Source organism: Pristis pectinata, chromosome 10 (genome assembly GCF_009764475.1).
Source record: "Pristis pectinata isolate sPriPec2 chromosome 10, sPriPec2.1.pri, whole genome shotgun sequence".
Taxonomy (NCBI): domain Eukaryota; kingdom Metazoa; phylum Chordata; class Chondrichthyes; order Rhinopristiformes; family Pristidae; genus Pristis; species Pristis pectinata.
This window is the reverse complement of record NC_067414.1, coordinates 4493328-4511837: the sequence shown is the minus strand read 5'-3', so window position 1 is coordinate 4511837 and position 18510 is coordinate 4493328. Positions and strand designations below refer to the sequence as shown.

The 18510-nt window shown below is 43.9% G+C and overlaps 1 protein-coding gene across 1 annotated transcript in view; it reads right to left on the bottom strand.

Annotated features, from left to right (window-relative positions):
* Positions 1-18510, bottom strand: part of LOC127575302 (CUB and sushi domain-containing protein 1-like) — a 2402828-nt gene that overhangs the window by 416790 nt on the left and 1967528 nt on the right. Inside the window, 3 exon segments of the mRNA XM_052025075.1 lie at positions 11529-11633; positions 13376-13472; positions 13970-14094. Of these exon segments, the coding sequence (XP_051881035.1) occupies positions 11529-11633; positions 13376-13472; positions 13970-14094 (327 nt within the window).

Genomic DNA, 18510 nt, shown 5'->3' with positions numbered 1-18510 from the left:
CATGATCTTAAGGTAATGTGAAGAACAAGGAAATTAATCACAAGGCATAATATGAAGAGAACCCATGTATATCAATTGCAATGGTAATAGTTAAAAGAGTGGTTAGCTTTACGCTATTACAGCGGCAGCGACCCGGGTTCAATTCCGGCTGTGCCTGTAAGGAGTTTGTACGTTCTCCCCGTGTCTGCGTGGGTTTCCTCCGGGTGCTCCGGTTTCCTCCCACATTCCAAAGACGTACGAGTTAGGAAGTTGTGGGCATGCTGTGTTGGCGCCGGAAGCGTGGCGACACTTGCGGGCTGCCCCCAGAACACTCTACGCAAAAGATGCATTTCACTGTGTGTTTCGGTGCACATGTGACTAATAAAGAAATAGATATCTTAAATAGCTAATCTCTGAAAGCTTTGATGATTCATTAGGTGAGTTACTTCAGCTTGTCTAAGATGAGAATCAAATCCAAGAACCAATTGGAATTGGTTTATTATTGTCACTTGTACCAAGGTACAGTGAAAAACTTGGAGGTGCCATCATCTTACCATTCATGCACACATTTCTGGGCAGGTGACATTTAAACATGAGAGGCTGAGATGATGGAAGAGTTCAGTCATAGAACCATACAGCACAAAACAGGCCCTTCGGCCCACCATGTTGTGCCGTCCATCAAACCACCCTCACACTATCTAACCCTTTCCTCCTGCATATCCCTCTATCTCACATTCCTCCATGTGCCTATCCAACAAACTCTTGAACCTGTCCAACGTACCTGCCTCCACCACCACCCCAGGCAGTGCATTCCATGCACCAACCACTCTCTGGGTGAAAAACCTCCCCCTGACATCTCCCCTGAACCTCCCACCCATAACCTTAAGGCCATGCCTTCTCGTCTTAAGCATTGGTGCCCTGGGAAGGAGGCGCTGGCTGTCTACTCTATCTATTCCTCTCAGTATTTTATGTACCTCTATCATGTCTCCTCTCATCCTCCTCCTTTCCAGTGAATAAAGCCCTAGCACCTTAAGCCTTTGATAGCTTGAAAGAAGTTCCATTATGGGAAACATTGACAGTACTTCCAAAAAAAACCTCAAACATGTACAAGAAAAATAGTAACTGGTGACAAAGAAAAACAAAATGACAACTAAAAATAATAGCGGTAACGGTATGTTCATTTTACTTCACCTTGGCTGTATTTAGTGGAATCTGTTATGATAAATTAGGTTAACAGTGGCGAATGTAATGGGAATAACTCTGTCTAGTTGCTGCTTTTCAGGTGGGCAGGAGGGGGTTGGTAGCTAGTTAACATGATTTCAATCTTTGCAAAAATATGATGTTCCTGCATTTTATGGGTCTATTAGATTGCCATTGATATAGAGAGGAAGAAAAGTAGAGACATTATGAAAGATGCAATTCAAGCTTATCCAGCAAGAATAACAGCAATAAATCCAAGTCAGTGTGGGTTTGTAAAAGGCAGTTCATCCCTTAAAAACGTACATAGAAGTTCTTTGAAGGTGTAAAAGAACTGATGGATGATAGCAACCTGGCAGGTGTTATACATCTTGACTTTGTAGTGCTATTTGATCAGTTTGCTTAATGAGAGTTACCAGAGAAAGGTAAAATAATGGATGGTTTTTCAGAGATTTTTTTTTTTGCAAAATGTCTTGCAACAGAGTTAGCTGTAGTGAAATAAATAGGATTGCAGGTGGACCGTTGTTTGCATAAATACTGAGGCTGGTGCGACGCTGCAAGAGTAGGCAGCAAAATGTCTTCCATCCCTTCATCCCACTCGCTCACTGAACGTGACCCTGCAGATTTTAGTTTTGTGAAATGCATTCATGATGGTGGAGTGGTTGGAAGCATCATGATCAATGTCCATGGGATTGCTTCAAGTTCTACTGGATGGGACAAAGTCTAAGAGGGAAATATATCTCAGAGATGTCAATGGTAAATTGACAACTGAAAGTTCAATTGTAACTGACCCACAACTCTGAAAATTACAGTGGAACTCGTTGCTAAAAAGGCAAATATGATGTATCCATGTTTGTAAACAACACAGAAGAAAAAAAAGATCTACACTGTAACTTTACATGTTGAGTGTTTCGTCATGGAACATGTCAATAACTACTATGTCATTTAGTATACATGCAGCTCAGGGAAACCAGCCTCCCCTCCTTGGCCTATGTCTTTACTTCTCGCTGCCTTGGCGAAGCAGCCAGTTTAATTAAAGACCCGACCCACCCAGGTCATTCTCTCTTCTCTCCTCTCCCATCAGGTAGAAGATACAGGAGCCTGAGGGCACGTACCACCAGGCTTAAGGACAGATTGTATCCCATGGTGATAAGACTATTGAACGGTTCCCTTATACAATGAGATGGACTCTGACCTCGTGATCTACCTTGTTGTGACCTTGCACCTTATGGCACTGCACTTTCTCTGCAGCTGTGACATTTTACTCTGTACTGTTATTGGTTTTACCTGTACTACATCAATGCACTCTGTACTAACTCAATGTAACTGCACTGTGTAATGAATTGACCTGTACGATCGGTAGGCAAGACAAGTTTTTCACTGTACCTCGGTACAAGTGATAATAATAAACCAATACCAATATGAAAATACACCACACACATTAGCTAATATTTATCTCCCAACAATACAACTAAAACAGAGGATCCTGCCATTAACAACTCCATGCTTGGGGTGGCTATGCTGTGTACGAGTTGGCTGCCATGTTGATTTTCCTTTGCTTGCCAGCAACACTGGTAAGGCCAACATTTATTGCCTACCCTCAAATGATCTTTTCGAAGGCAGTGATGAACTTTGCCTTGAGCCACTACAGTTCTTCTGGTGAAGGTTTCGCACTATACTTTTTGGCAGAAATTTAGACCCAGCATTGGTGAAGGAAGATCTTCAAGCAACAAACAATCTGCTGGAGGAAGTCAGTGGGTTGAGTAAATGTCAACATTTCAGATTGAAACCAGGTCCCGATGGAGGGTTTCAACCCGACAGATGCTACTCGACCCACTGAGATCCTCCAGAAGATTGTGTGGTGCTCCAGATTTCCAGCATCTGCTGTCTCTTGTGTTTCCATATTTGGAATACAGTGTAGGTCGGGCAGCACACTGAACACTGCATGCAGGTACAGCTGTAGTCAAGGGTACTCAGACAATAGCTGCACTCTTAACGTTGGGCAATGACAAAAGTTGGCCCAGAATTTCCCGACAAAAGCCAGCACCCACAAGCATGATCATTGGAATTTTTCCCAGGCAGCTGTCAGAAAGTCTGGGAGCTAAGTGTGCACAAACGCAGAATGACTCTAACTTCCTGAGAGGTCCTTGATATTGTTGTCAGAACCCTGTATCAGGACAATATATTTTCAGCCCAGATATTGTACGACTTGGAGAGGAACAATCAAGTATGGTGTTCCCATGTGCCCTTGTTGGTGGAAGAGGGGGTTAGTCTGTGTGTTGCTGTTGGAGTACCCCAACCAAGTGCCTGCGGTGTACTTTCTCAGAGTATATACAGTAGCCATGACATGCCTGTGCTACAGAATGAATGTTGAGGATGATGGATTGCCAATCGAGTGAGTTTGCCCGAGAGAGTCCAAGATCTTGAGTGTCCTTGGAGCTGCACTGATCCAAGCACGTGAAGGGTGTGCCATCACTCTCCTGACTTGTGCCTTGCTGATGGTGGAAGGCCTTTGGGGAAGTAGAAGGTAACTCACTTGCCACAGATTCCCCAGCCTCTGATCTGTGCTTGGAACCACAGCGTTTCTATGGCTGCTGCAGTTCAGTTTCCAGAGAATGGTGACCAGCACCTTCCCAATTAACTACCATCACCACAGCACCAAGCACGCGGCCCGCTCCTTTAAGGATGCTAACATTAAGGACTTGGCAATGGTGATTCCATTGACTGTCAAGAGCAGCTGATTAGATTCTCTCTTGTTCAAGGTGGACATTACATCGGACATGTGACACAAATATTTCATGTCATATTTGAGGCCAGGCCTCAATATTGCCTCGGATTGGAGAAACAAAGGACTGCAGATGCTGGAATCTGGATGAAAAACACAATGATGCTGGAGGAACTCAGCAGGCCAGGCAGCATCCGTGGAGAAAAGCAGGCGGTCAACGTTTCGGGTCAGGACCCTTCTTCAGGACTGAAGATAGGAAAAGGGAAATATTGGGCTTCCACTTTTCCTATCTTCAGTCCTGAAGAAGGGTCCTGACCCGAAACGTTGACCGCCTGCTTTTCTCCACGGATGCTGCCTGGCCTGCTGAGTTCCTCCAGCATCATCGTGTTTTTCATAGCCTAGGATTGCTTCATTTTTAAGCTATTCTGAACAAAATTGAACAAGACACAATGGTCCCAGAGTAAGGGTTTTGATGGGCGATGAGATTCCAGATTGTGAAGGAATATAATTCTGCCCTTGCATTCTGCTGAAAGCTTGTGCATACACTTAAATGCCTGGTTTTAAGCTGTCAGACTGGTTCAAATTCCATTCCATTTCCCATGTCCTCTACGTGGGGGCTACACGTTGGCTCTCCCAGGATTGTGCTGAAAAGTATAATGTATTAACACAGGAAGAATGGCTGAACTTGAACCTACTTGTGCTTTCAAATTTGCTCTGCATTTTACTGAACTTGTCAGAGATCCAGACTACTCATGCTTCATTCTCCGAGCAGCATACATCTTCAAAGATGAAAATGGATAGAAGCTGAGCTTTAGCAGTCAGCTGCAGAGAATTTGTTTCACTAACTGAGTGTTCACCAAGATTAGCTAACATTCCATATTTTCTGCTTTGCTTCAGTGAATTGATGAAATATAATTCCTTAAAGATGTTTTAGTTTGGTGATGATGTCATTAATTAACAAGTAGATAAACTAAATATATACTTAGCATACACCTTACTTCCATCTATATAGCTGTCAATAAAACTATCACATCTAGAAGGCTTCCAGAACATGGATTTCAATAGTTTAATGCAATTCTTTGTGCTACTGCACTGTAAGTTCTAATCAGAACTCAAAAAAATTAAATCTGGAGCATACAGTTTCAAAAAAAATAGAATATCAAATTTAAAGGAAAGGCAGATATTAAGACAAACAGTAACTTAAAATAACTTCAATTCCCATTACTGAACACTGTTAGGTAACTGAAAAGAGCTTTCAAGGTGGACCTAATCAGTAATCTAAAGGGAGAGATCTCCAACTTCTCATAGGAACTGTCTGAGCAAATCAAATACAAAGGCATCTATACATTTAAAATTGTCTTCTGCATCGCTCCACGTGCTTTAGACATAAAAGTTATTATTTCAGGAAGGTGAGAAGGCAAGATGAGCAGCAAGAAATAACAAACAACCACAGCCACCAACAACAACAAACTGCTCCGAACCACCACCAGTATGAATGATCCAAGGTGAGCACATCGAACCACCTCTCAAAGGTCATATGTCCATCTTGATACAATCCATTGGGCTATGACCATCACTTCTCAAAAACCAATAAATATCAATTCACTTCTCACCCCTGAATGGTGTTCTTCTCACCCCTATCATCCTTCAAGAAATCTCAAACAGAGAAAAAGTACATCAGCTGCCTTAGAAGGAGGGGAGGACCAGGTTTAAAGCAACATATGGAAAAACAGGTCCATGGAACATGTCTGTATTCTTGGAGCACAAGTCACTGGTCATTGTGAGATGATACCTATTCTTTCCTACATATAAATTGATAAATGCAAGGCTTTTTTTTAAAGAAAGATCTGGTGGCTTATAAATTTAGAGCATTTCAATCATTTTGAGGCACTTGTAAACTTAACCCATTGACACTTTACTCTGTACTCTGTTATTGTTTTTACCCTGTACTACCTCAATGCACTCTGCACGACCTCAATACACTGTGTAATGAATCAATCTGTACGATCGGTATGCAAGACAAGTTTTTCACTGTACCTTGGTACAAGTGACAATAATAAACCAATACCAATACCAAAAAATTCCTTATTCTGGTCATTTTGTCTTCTGCAAATTATGCAGCATTTAGAACCCGGTGCTTTCAAACAATCACTTAGGAAATATAATCTATACTAAATTATACCTAAAGAGCAACAAAAACATGCATGAGATAAAGCATATAAAGCAATATCATAAAAAGACAAAATCCTGATTCAGTGCAAGCTTGTCAAGACCAGATTCTCAGGCTAAAATATCTGCGTGCAGTTGTGAAATTTTAAACAAGTGAGCTGCATTAACACAAATGGCTGAAACTATATAATAACATTCAACATAATAGTCATCAGAATTTTTTTATACCTGTAAATGATCCTGTGATGGAAATTAGGAGAACATTTATTCAGTGAAAATTCTAAGCAGTTGTGAATTAAGTCACAATTTTGGCCTGGAAACTTTTGCATCATTAGGTGACTTCCTCAATGCAGTAATCAGTCTGTTGCACTTTCACTTTAACTCTGACTTGTAACGAGCAACTGAAATTGTTCAGTTCCCTTTACAGTCTTGATTCTTTGCAAGAGAATGGGTTTTTTAATCTTGCATAAGATTCAACATGTCACAAAATGCTGAATGCACATACGGAAATATATACCCCATGGCAGTCATTCGCGCAGAGCAATTGTCATGAATCCGTACTGACTATATCAACCTGCTCATCACCTTACACTAAAGTGAGTATCAGACTGTCAGATCGTTGTGGCATCAAAATATTTCTTAAGCTATTCCCTTCTCCTTTGCAAAGGAAAACAGTTTTAAATATTCAGTAGCTCAAGAAAAACAAGCACCATAAGATAAATACAATACAACTTCAGTTATAATTGGTGTTAAAAATATACAATTCTCATGCAGTATTTGGCAGTAATGACACTAAGCATTCTAGCTATTATTACATACTTACTTGCTGTCATTATAACAAATTTATTCAAATGAAACCAAACTAAATTGTGTGCTAATAGGCTCCAGTGGGAGCTTAAGTTGCTATGAATAACTTATTTCAATGTCAGCTAGCTTAATAGCTGCAAAATTCAATGGTAAAATGCAATCAGTCAAAATAGGCTGGTTGCAGTCAAGGAGAAGGATGACAATATAGTTCATACACTGCCATTCATCAGTACAATTAACGAAAAGCATTGGACTGCCTTTATTTACTTTTCCATTTACTTCCGGTGTAGTTATCTGTGCATCAAGTTTATAGCCATCAGCGCCATAGAATAGAATTTCTTTTCTCTTGTGCTGGGAGAGAGTTGTGGCAGATACAGATAACAGGAATCCAGGATAACTCAAATTGAATTAAGTTCCATTGATCGAATCTGCAGACATCTGAGGGCAGCAGAGGGGTTTATTCCTGGTTAACACCCAGGATGGATTGCAAGCTGAGCCCCACCTGCAACCCACCATGGATCTGCACACTACAGTCTTTTCCCCCGAGTAGGGGAGTCCAAAATTGGGGACATAGGTTGAGGGTAAGAAGGGAAAGATTTAAGAGGGATCCGAGGGGCATCTTTTTCATGCAGAGGGTGGTGAGTATGTGGAACGAGCTGCCAGAGGAAGTGGGTGAGGCAGGTACAACAGTATCATTTAAGAAGCACTTGGATCGGTACATGGAGGGGAGGGCCTTGGAGGGATATGGGCCAAACGCAGGAAATTAGGACTAGCTGGGTGGGCACCATGGTCAGCATGGACTGGTTGGGCTGAAGGGCCTGTATCTGTGCTGTATTGCTCTATGACTCTTGTCTAGCCTGCCAAGATCACCTTGGGAGAGCAATAAGAATACCTGAAAAGTAACACCACTGGCTTCACTTCCATCTGATGTGGTTTGACTATAGGACAATGGATGCTGTGGAGAACCCCACCACTACCTGCTGCACACTCGCCAAAATATCTCACCCCATTCATCTGAGCCTACATTTGAACACTGACTATTTTATATGAATTTGTATCTAATTTCTGATGGCACTGTGCCAGAAAATTATTCTCATTGGGAACTATGTTGAGTTCCTCCGATCTAATTTAGGATTTTAAAACCTTGCAGATCAGACATTCTGCAATCACAGTTAGATTCAAACTCCAGCCCCGGGGGATGAATGAATAGGAATTAACACCCAATATGTGACCTATGTGAGAAAATCCTAATCCTAAAATTAAACCAGCAGCTCAGTGTAAATGGTTATACCTGGCAATAATGCAGGAAGTTGTGAAGTGTAAAGCGATCCAAAGATGTCTTCTGAGGATAGTTTGAGTGAGCTCGGGCTTTTCTCTTTGGAGAGGAGGAGAAGGAAAGGTGACTTGATAGAGGTGTACAAGATGAGAAAAGGCATAGATCGAGTGGACAGTCAGAGACTTTTTCCTAGGGCGATAATGGCTAACACAAGGGGACATAATTTTAAGGTATAAGGGGGATGTCAGGGTTAAGTTTTTTTTACACAGAGAGTGGTGGGTGCGTGGAACGCACTGCCGGCATAGGTTGTGGGGGCAGATACACTAGGGACATTTAACAGACTCTTAGATAGACACATGAATGATAGAGAAATAGGGGGCTATGTGGGAGGGAAGGGTTAGATAGATCTTAGAGCAGGATAAAATGTCGGCACAACATTGTAGGCTGAAGGGCCTGTACTGTGCTGTAGGGTTCTATGTTCTATGTGGGACTAGATCAAGCTCTGATGCTCCAGAGGGAACCAGCACCCCACCCACTCTGCAAGCTTCAACTTCCACAGTTGTGGACTGCAAGGTGGAATCAGGAACACACTGGAGTCAACTACCGATGCATCTCCTGTTCTGAAAGAACGAGGGGTAATCTTATTGAAACACGCAAGTTCCTAAGGGAGAGAAACAAAGGACTGCAGAGGCTGGAATCTAGATGAAAAACATGATGATGCTGGAGGAACTCAGCAGGCCAGGCAGCATCCGTGGAGAAAAGCAGGCGGACAACGTTTCAGATCAGGACCCTTCTTCAGGACTGAAGATAGGAAAAGGGGAAGCCCAATATATAGGAGGGAAAAGCAGAGCAGTGATAGGTGGACAAAAGAGGGGAGGCGGGGTGGGCACAGGGTGGTGACAGGTAGAAGCAGGTAAGAGATAGTGATGGGCAGGTGTGGGGGACGAGGGGAGAGCAGATCCACCGGGGGAGGGTCAAAGGAGAGAAAGAAAAAGGTAGAAAAAAAGAGGCTGGGAAAGGGAAGAAGAGAAGAAGCCTGGTGGTGGTGGTGGTGGTGGTGGTGGTGGTGGTGGTGGTGGTGGTGGTGGTGGTGGTGGTGGTGATGGTGGTGGTGGTGGTGATGGTGGTGGTGGTGGTGGTGATGGTGGTGATGGTGGTGGTGATGGTGGTGGTGGTGGTGGCGGTGATGGTGGTGGTGGTGGTGGTGGTGGTGGTGGTGGTGTGGTGGTGATGGTGGTGGTGGTGATGGTGGTGGTGGTGATGGTGATGGTGGTGGTGGTGATGGTGGTGGTGATGGTGATGGTGGCGGTGGTGGTGGTGATGGTGGTGGTGGTGATGGTGGTGGTGGTGATGGTGGTGGTGGCGGTGGTGGTGGCGGTGGTGATGGTGGTGATGGTGGTGGTGATGGTGGTGGTGGTGATGGTGATGGTGGTGGCGGTGGTGGTGATGGTGGTGGCGGTGGTGATGGTGGTGGTGGTGATGGTGGTGGTGGTGGTGGTGGTGGTGGTGGTGGTGATGGTGATGGTGGTGGTGATGGTGGTGGTGGTGGTGGTGGTGGTGATGGTGGTGGTGATGGTGGTGGTGATGGTGGTGGTGGTGGTGATGGTGGTGGTGGTGATGGTGGTGGTGGTGGCGGCGGCGGCAGTGGTGGCGGTGGCGGCGGCGGCAGTGGTGGCAGTGGCGGTGGCGGCGGTGGGGGGGGGGAGGTGGGGATTACTTAAAGTGAGAGAACTTAATGTTCAAAATTCAAGTTCCTAAGGGAGCTTGACAGGGTAGCTGTTGAGATGTTTTCACAAGTGGGTGAGTCTCAAACAAAGGGACTTACAAGATAAGGTATTGATTTATTATTATCACATGTACTGAGACGCAGTGAAAATCTTTGCTCTGCATGCCATCCTAAATTCATCGGAGTGAAGCAGCCGGCATAATCAAAGACCCCACCCACCTGGGTCATTCTCTCTTCTCCCCTCTCCCATCAGGCAGAAGATACAGGAGCCTGAGGCCACATACTGCCAGACTCAAGCACAGCTTCTATCTCACGGTGATAAGACTATTGAACGGTTCCCTTATACGATGAGATGGACTCTTGACCTCACAATCTACCTTGTTATGACCTTGCACCTTATTGTCTGCCTGCAATGCACTTCCCTGTAACTGTGACACTTTACTCCGTATTCTGTTATTGTTTTTACCCTGTACTACCTCAATGTAACTGCACTGTGTAGTGAATTGACCTGTACGAATGGTATGCAAGACAAGTTTTTCACTGTACATTGGTACAAGTGACAATAATCAACCAATACCAACACCGATCCATACAGATCATTCCAAAACATAAGTACATCAAGGTAATACAAAAGGAAAAGCAATATCAGAAGACAGAATATAGTGCTATGGTTACATACAGCATAGAACAGTACGGCACAGGAACAGGCCCTTCGGCCCACAAGCTTGTGACGAACTAACTTAATTAAATGAGATCTTTTAAGTTCATGAGACATTTAGAGGAATGTAGATATTTCTTTTTGCAGAAGGTAGCTAATCTCCACATCCCAGAGGGATGTGGAAGCTGGTACATCATAAGTAATTAAAGAGAAGAAGGATAATTTTTTGGAAGATTGGGGGATTGAGGGCGATGTAGAACTGGCACAGAGGAGAAGCTGAGGCTTGGGGAAGATCAGCCATGATCATATATAATGGCAGGGCAGACATGAGGGACTGAGTACCCTATTACTGCTCCTATTCTGCGGTGTGCTGGACGCAGTGCGGAGTGCAGCCGCAGTCCCCGATCGTTCTGCACCAATGCACTTTGCTGCTGCTTTCCTCGGGTAGCCTCATGGGGCCAAGAATGATTTGCCTCAGTTTAATGGAATCACTGAACTTCATTAAAAAGGTACATTCAGGTTAAGGTTTTTGCTCTTGTTTATTCGACTTTATAGTCATTCATTTAATTACTTTGCAGTCGTTAAATGGATTTTTAACCAAGCTTTTTTAACTATTTCTACTGCATATATCCATTAAATTTTTTTTTAAAGTCACTGATATCAGTGAATTTTAAAAATGCCTTTGACATCGCGAGTTGTCGGGGCCGTCAGGATGGCATTGAGGTGGGGGACGTGGGGCTGTAGGCTCGACCACCCCTGTGAGCTGCAGAGTGAGGGTGTTGGACCCCACAGGCGGTGAAGCAGGGAATAGAGGACATCATTCAAAATAAGAAATGTACAATGCAACAGAGGTCACAATGTACCATGAACCATGCACAATTAAAATTCTACCATTCTCTAACTCGTGAAGATGCTCCATAAAAGACACAGAACCAAACGATGGACCTGTCCATAGTTCTACTCGATCTGTCAGCATTAATGTTTCACTTACTTTTGTATTCCAAGTGATAACCAGCTGCTGCCACACTGATATCAGAATGGAAGTGCAGGTAGAGTTGATTGGAGGTGCTTTTCAATAGTGCAGGGACGGTGGTACCTGAAAAGATAAATCAACAGTTCCCCTTTTCAATCCAAATTGGTTTGCAAAGAATTAGATGGAACTATCACCTTTGCAAATAAGCAGAGCTTCACGCGTGATACGATTCAGATTAACTGTGATCACAGTAGCTGTGAGTTACTCAGGTATTCCTGTTCCTTATCTCTTTTCGGCAGCAAGGAACCTTCGAACAGCAACGAACCTCAGAGACCATTCATTTTGACCAGAAGTTTTCATTATTGAAACCTTGTCCTTTATTTTCAATTCCGTTTCGCTGCTGTAAATGGATTTTTGAAAGGACAAGGCAATTATCTCAGAAACCACAATCGGAGATCAGCTGTTAAGGTGGCAAACTTCTTTCTTGATTGGAGGTTCAAGGTGTTTAGGGTCTGTATGGCATGACAGAGACATCATATTCGTTGCTGATGAGGGAAGGAATTAGCCTACCGTTGATATTATAAAGGTGTAACTGGAGGGAGCAGGAGTGCAGTGGGCTGCACCTAGATTCTGCTCCACAAGTAGTTGAATGCACTCATCAGTTTTGGAAAGGTTAAGTGGAGTGGCACGTACTCCAACTTGCAGAGTATTTCAATCCTTTCAATTCAGCCTCTCACATCAACCCCAGATAATCACTCCAAACACTACCTTCAAGATGTCCACATCTTGGGTTAGTAGGTTTGATGATGATACAAAGGTCAGTGGTGTTGTGGATAGTGTAGAAGGTTTCTGTAGATTGCAACAGGATATTGATAGGATGCAGACCTGGGCTGAGAAGTGGCAGATGGAGTTCGACCTGGTAAAGTGTAAAGTGACACACTTCGGGAGCTCGAATTTGAAGGCAGAATACAAGGTTAATGACAGGACTCTTAGCAATGTGGAGGAACAGAGGGATCTTGGGGTCCATGTTCATAGATCCCTCAAGGTTGCCACGCAGGTCGATAGCGTTGTTAAGAAGGTGTATGGTTTGTTGGCCTGCATTAGTCGGGGTATTGCGTTCAAGAGCCGCCAGCTAATGTTGCAGCTGTATGGAACTCTGGTTACACCATGCTTGGAGTATTGTGTTCAGTTCTGGTCATCTCATTATAGGAAGGATGTGGAATCTTTGGAGAGGGTGCAGAGGAGATTTACCAGGATGCTGCCTGGATTGGAGAACATGTCTTATGAGGACAGGTTGAGCGAGTTAGGGCTTTTTCTCTTTGGAGAGAAGGAGGATGAGAGGTGACTTGATAGAGGTGCACAAGATGATAAGAGGCATAGATCGAGTGGACAGTCAGAGACTTTTTCCCAGGGCGAGAAAAAGCTTACATGAGGGGGCATAATTTTAAGGTGATTGGAGGAAGGTATAAGGGGGATGTCAGAGGTAAGCTTTTACACAGAGAGTGGTGGCTGCATGGAATGTACTGCCGGCAGAGGTTGTGGAGGCAGGAACATTAGGGACATTTAAGAGACTCTTAGATAGCCACATGAATGATCAAGAAATGGAGGGCTATGTGGGAGGGAAGGGTTAGATAGATCCTAGAGCAGGATAAAATGTCGGCACAACATTGTGGGCCAAAGGGCCTGTACTGTGCTATAGTGTTCTGTGTTCCACTGAATAACTTGCAGCAGAATCCAAGGCACATCAGATCTGGACAATATTTTTGGCAGAGGATGCCCTGACTGCATTTAATTTATGAACAGATAAAATAACAATATAACAGCAGCTACTTCGTTTGATTAAAAGGCAGGTGATACTTTCTTACCTGAGAAGCTCCCAAGTCTCGGTGCTGTGGCGTCACCACCATCGTATATTTCTAAGGAGTCCCAGTTGTGTTCTGTGGCAAAGCTTATCACTTGAATCTATTCAACAAAATCGGCATTCAATTGCAGAAAAATTCACAGTCTGATTAGATCACCACACTTAAATCTCACTCACGCAGTACAAAAGAGGGGTTTGCGCGATAATTACGTGTAAAGTATTAAAACCAAACTACTATTTCAGTTGTGATAACTTCTTGATCACATTGTCCCAACTGCACAAAAATTAAAAACATATTTCATGCAACGTTTGGCCAATGTAACATGGCAGAGATGTGCTCTTGCCCTGAGCCTGATGACTGAACACCAAGTGCTCAGCACACGCAATAATTAAATGGTGTTACTCCTGCAGAATTCTGATCAAAATTCTCTCCCTTTACTTAACAGCTGCAATTATTATCATCTTGGCTGATGCAATGCTAATCAGAACAAAGAGACAATGTTGTCAGATTAAACTAGTCACTGATTTACGACTCATAAGGCAAAGGTGGTGACGTGAACTTAAGGCAAAAAGTGTTCTTTCTGCATAAACAACTTGCCTGTATACCCGCTCCCTCGGTTACCGTTATCTTCCACACACAGTTCAAGCTGTTACCATACGGCTCTGGATAGCCTGGTGAGAGAATGGTGCCTCTGCGCTCTGTCAGATTCCCTTGACAGGGTACTGGAAGAGAAAGAAAACCTCTTAAGATGATGCCATGATACTTCACAAATGAACCGGTGTACAGGTGGTGTTTATATTTTCAAATAGCAATAACTGTGTGGCCAGGCACAGCTCAAACACCATCTATAAATTCGCCAATGACACCACTGCTGTTGGCAGAATCTCAGATGGCGACGAGGAGTGAGATAGATCGGCTGGTTGAGTGGTGTCGCAACAACAACCTCGCACTCAACGTCAGCAAGACCAAGGAACTGATTGTGGGCCTCGGCAAGGGGAAGTCAGGAGAACGCACACCAGTCCTCATTGAGGAGTCAGCAGTGGAAAGGGTGAGCAGCTTCAAGTTCCTGGGTGTTAACATCTCAGAGGATCTATCCTGGGCCCAACACATTGATGCAATCATGAAGAAGAGACACCAGTGGCCCTACTTCGTTAGGAGTTTGAGGAGATTTGGTATGTCACCAAAAACTCTTGCAAATTTCTACAGATGTACAGTGGAGAGCATTCTGACTGGTTGCATCACTGCCTGGTATGGAGGCTCCAATGCACAGGATTGCAAGAGGCTGCAGAGGGTTGTAGACTCAGCCAGCTCCATCACGGGCACAAGCCTCCCCACCATCGAGGACATCTTCAAGAGGTGGTGCCTCAAGAAGGCTGCATCCATCACTAAGGACCTTCACCACCTGGGACATGCCCTCTTTTCGTTACTACCATCCGGGAGGAGGTACAGGAGCCTGAAAACCCACACTCAATGATTCAGGAACAGCTTCTTCCCCTCCGCTATTAGATTTCTAAACAGTCATTGAAACCATCAAGACTACCTCTTTATTCCTTCTTTTTTGTACTATTTATTTATTTTTGTAATTTACAGATTTTTACATCTTTGCACTGTACTGCTGCCACAAAACAACAAATTTCATGTCATATAATTCAATGATAATAAACCTGATTCTGATGATTAAAAATTTAGGCAGTTCTGCCTAAACTTAGGCAGGCACGGTAGAGTAGCAGTTAGCGGAATGCTTTACAGCGCCAGCGACCCCAGTTCAATTCTAGCTGCTGTATGTAAGGACTTTGTACGTTTTCCCCGTGTCTGCGTGGGTTTCCTCCGGGTGCTCCGGTTTCCTCCCACATTCCAAAGACATACAGGTTAGGAAGTTGTGGGCATGCTATGTTGGCGCCGGAAGCGTGGCGACACTTGCGGGCTGCCCCCAGCACACTCTACGTAAAAGATGCATCTCACTGTGTGTTTCGATGTACGTGTGACTAATAAAGATATCTTCTTTTTCTTCATTGTCTCAAGTTTCACAGGCAAGACCGCCCAGGTTCAACACATGCGCTGCTCTGGTCATAGCCCATTTCCCAGAGTTCTGAAATAATCCTGTCTGTAACCATCAGAAACCACTTCGAGCTGCCACTCAAGGTAACGTGGTAACATCTCAACCTGTCACTTCCTGGCACAACTCTATGACCTGGTGTGTGGTTGCTGCTTGGTTGCCTGCATTATCATGTCATATCTGCACAGTAGAGGCACCGCCTGTTCAGTTCAGACCCTGCCTGTGATCCAAAGGGAACTTGAGGATTGGTCCTTGGTCAGCCTAGGGAGCAGAGTACTGCTGATATTTTCCTTCCCAAATCATCTCTGGATGGTGGACTTCAAATTCAAATGGCTGTTCATTGCGGATCAATTGCCATTTGAAAACAGCCTGTGCTGGTGCTGCCGCTGCCTCACAGTTCCTGTTCGATCCTGACCTCCGGTGTTGACTGTGTGGGGTTTGTATGTGCTCCCTGCAGCTGTGAGGGTTTTCTCCCACATCCCACAAAGAGGTGGCGGTTTCCAGGTTCATTGGTTACCGGTGGAGGTTCTGGGAGAATCAGAGGACGTTGATGGGCATGTGTGAGAGAATAGGTTGCAGGGAAATAAGTGTGGAAATGAGAACCCTTTGAGAGCAGACGTGGATTTGATGGGCTGAAGGGCCACCTCCTAAATATCACGGCCACGTTCCTCCCCACCATCTACAGGAGGCGCTGCCTCAAGAAGGCAACATCCATCGTCAAAGATCCCCAGCATCTGGGCCGTGCCATCTTCTCGCAGCTACCATCGGGCAGGAGGTCCAGAAGCCTGAAGTCCCACACCACCAGGTTCAAGAACAGCTACTTCCCTTCAACCATTCAGTTCTTGAACCAACCGGCACAACCCTAATAACTACAGCACTTTGACCACTTTGCACTAAAATGGACGTTTTTTTTTGTTCGAATTGTGTTCTTTCTTGTAAAAATTGGGTAGTATTTATGTTCAATTTATGTTTTTCTTGTGAATGCTGCTTCTGTGATGCTATGCGCCTGTGATGCTGCTGCAGGTAAGTTTTTCATTGCACCTGTGCACACATGGACTTGTGCAGATGACAATAAACTCGACTTTGACACAAAAAGTTACAACATAATGAGAACCACATGCACAAACATGGTTTGTATTTCCTGCAGTCACTGTTTCCTCCCCTGGCTGAATGGACACAGCTCTGGGTAGTCAGGGTGCTTTCAGTCACTTCCTGCACTCTGCCAGCTGACAACAAACTCTTTTGCTCAACCTCCCCTAACCAGAGTATAATCACTTTATCTTCAACTTCTTTTCCTCTCTTTCCTGTTCTGATGAAGATTGCCTATCATGAAATGTTATGTGATTCTCTTTCTGAAGAAAGAGGTTCTGAAGAGAACCTGCTGAATGTTCCCAGCGTTTTTTGTTTCCATTACAGATTTCCAGCATCTGCAGTATTTGGTCCTCCAAGCCTTGATCTACAAACAAACTTCAGTGTGCAAGATGGCATGGGATCCACACAGCAGAGGTCCCATCTTCTTCTGCACATGCATCAGATCACATCTGGACAATATTAACACTGGGCCAGAACCTGCTGTCAAATTAACAACGAGCAACATGTGATGCACCATTGATAGAGCAATATTCGTTAAAGAATCAATGACCAATTAAGCGCCGTTAGAAAATATATTGTCTCAGTTGCCCTTCTATTGTCAGTATCATAGAAATCCAAATTTGCTCTCAGTTAAAATACATTGAATATTGTGAAACAGCAGCACTTGTAGGTTTGTATTAAACAAAATTGCTGCAGATATTTAGGTTTAATCATCACTACTATGGGCACATTCAATGATAAAATAATGATTCAATCAACTACCCTTGACACCCAAAAAACTAACTATTACAAGTGCAGAGATCCATACTCAGGATTTTTTTTCTGAGAAATCCTAAATCACGTATAACTTTATCTTACTTTTCCCCTCACTTTGTACCTTTTAATATAATCTTTCTTTTGCTCCAGTTTTATTTCTGCATCTAATTTAACATTGAATTGACTTGCTTGGTCTGCCTTTCCTTACCTTTATGTTTTTTTTTTATTTTTTATTTACAGCGTGGTAATAGGCCCTTCTGGCCCAACGAGTCCTTGCCACCCATTTTAAACCCAAATTAACCTACCTGTACGTCTTTGGAATGTGGGAGGAAACCGGAGCACCCGGAGGAAACCCACGCAGACACGGGGAGAACGTACAAACTCCTTACGCACAGCGACGGGAATCGAACACCGATCGTTGGCGCTGTAATAGCATTGTGCTAACCGCTACGCTACCGTGCCGCCCTATTTCAGATTTATTTCAGAATAATTTTGGTTAAAGAGATTCTGATCAACTGTCCTGCTGAGTTCAGGTAACAATCAGGTTACAATCAGTAAGTGAAGAGGTTACCAGTGGTGTCAAGTGGCACCAATTCATCATTGCTTCGTGGCAAAAACTCACTGATGTCCAGTTTGGGTGTGAGAATGGCTATCTCTAACAACATCACTGTGGCATCAAGGTAACTTTATAAAATTGAAGTCAAAGAGTATTAAGGGGACATTTTGCAAATGGCTGGAATCATATCCAGTGGTTGTGGTTGTTGGAAGTTTATCCCCAGGATATCACAGTATAACTTCCTCAGGCAGTGTCCTGTGGAGGTTTGCAGATGAGTTGTGATGCATAAATTCCATGCAGTTCAGATAATGAAGCAGTGGGTTTGGACTAGTTTATAAGACTATTGAACGGTTCCCTAGTACAATAGGATGGATTCTTGACCTCACAATCTACCTCGTTGTGACCTTATACCTTATTGTCTGCCTACACTTTCTCTATAACACTTTATTCTGCATTCTTGTACTACCTCAATGCACTGTGTAATGAATTGACCTGTACGATCGGTACGCAAGACAAATTTTTCACTGTACCTCGGGACAAGTGACAATAATATACCAAGTTAACCACAGATACTGCACCTCTATATCACAGGCCAACCCCTTCTGTGCAATATTTGTCCAGTTATCACTGTAAACGCAGCAGGCACCATCTCCTGAAGGCTTGTTGGCCAGTTGGACC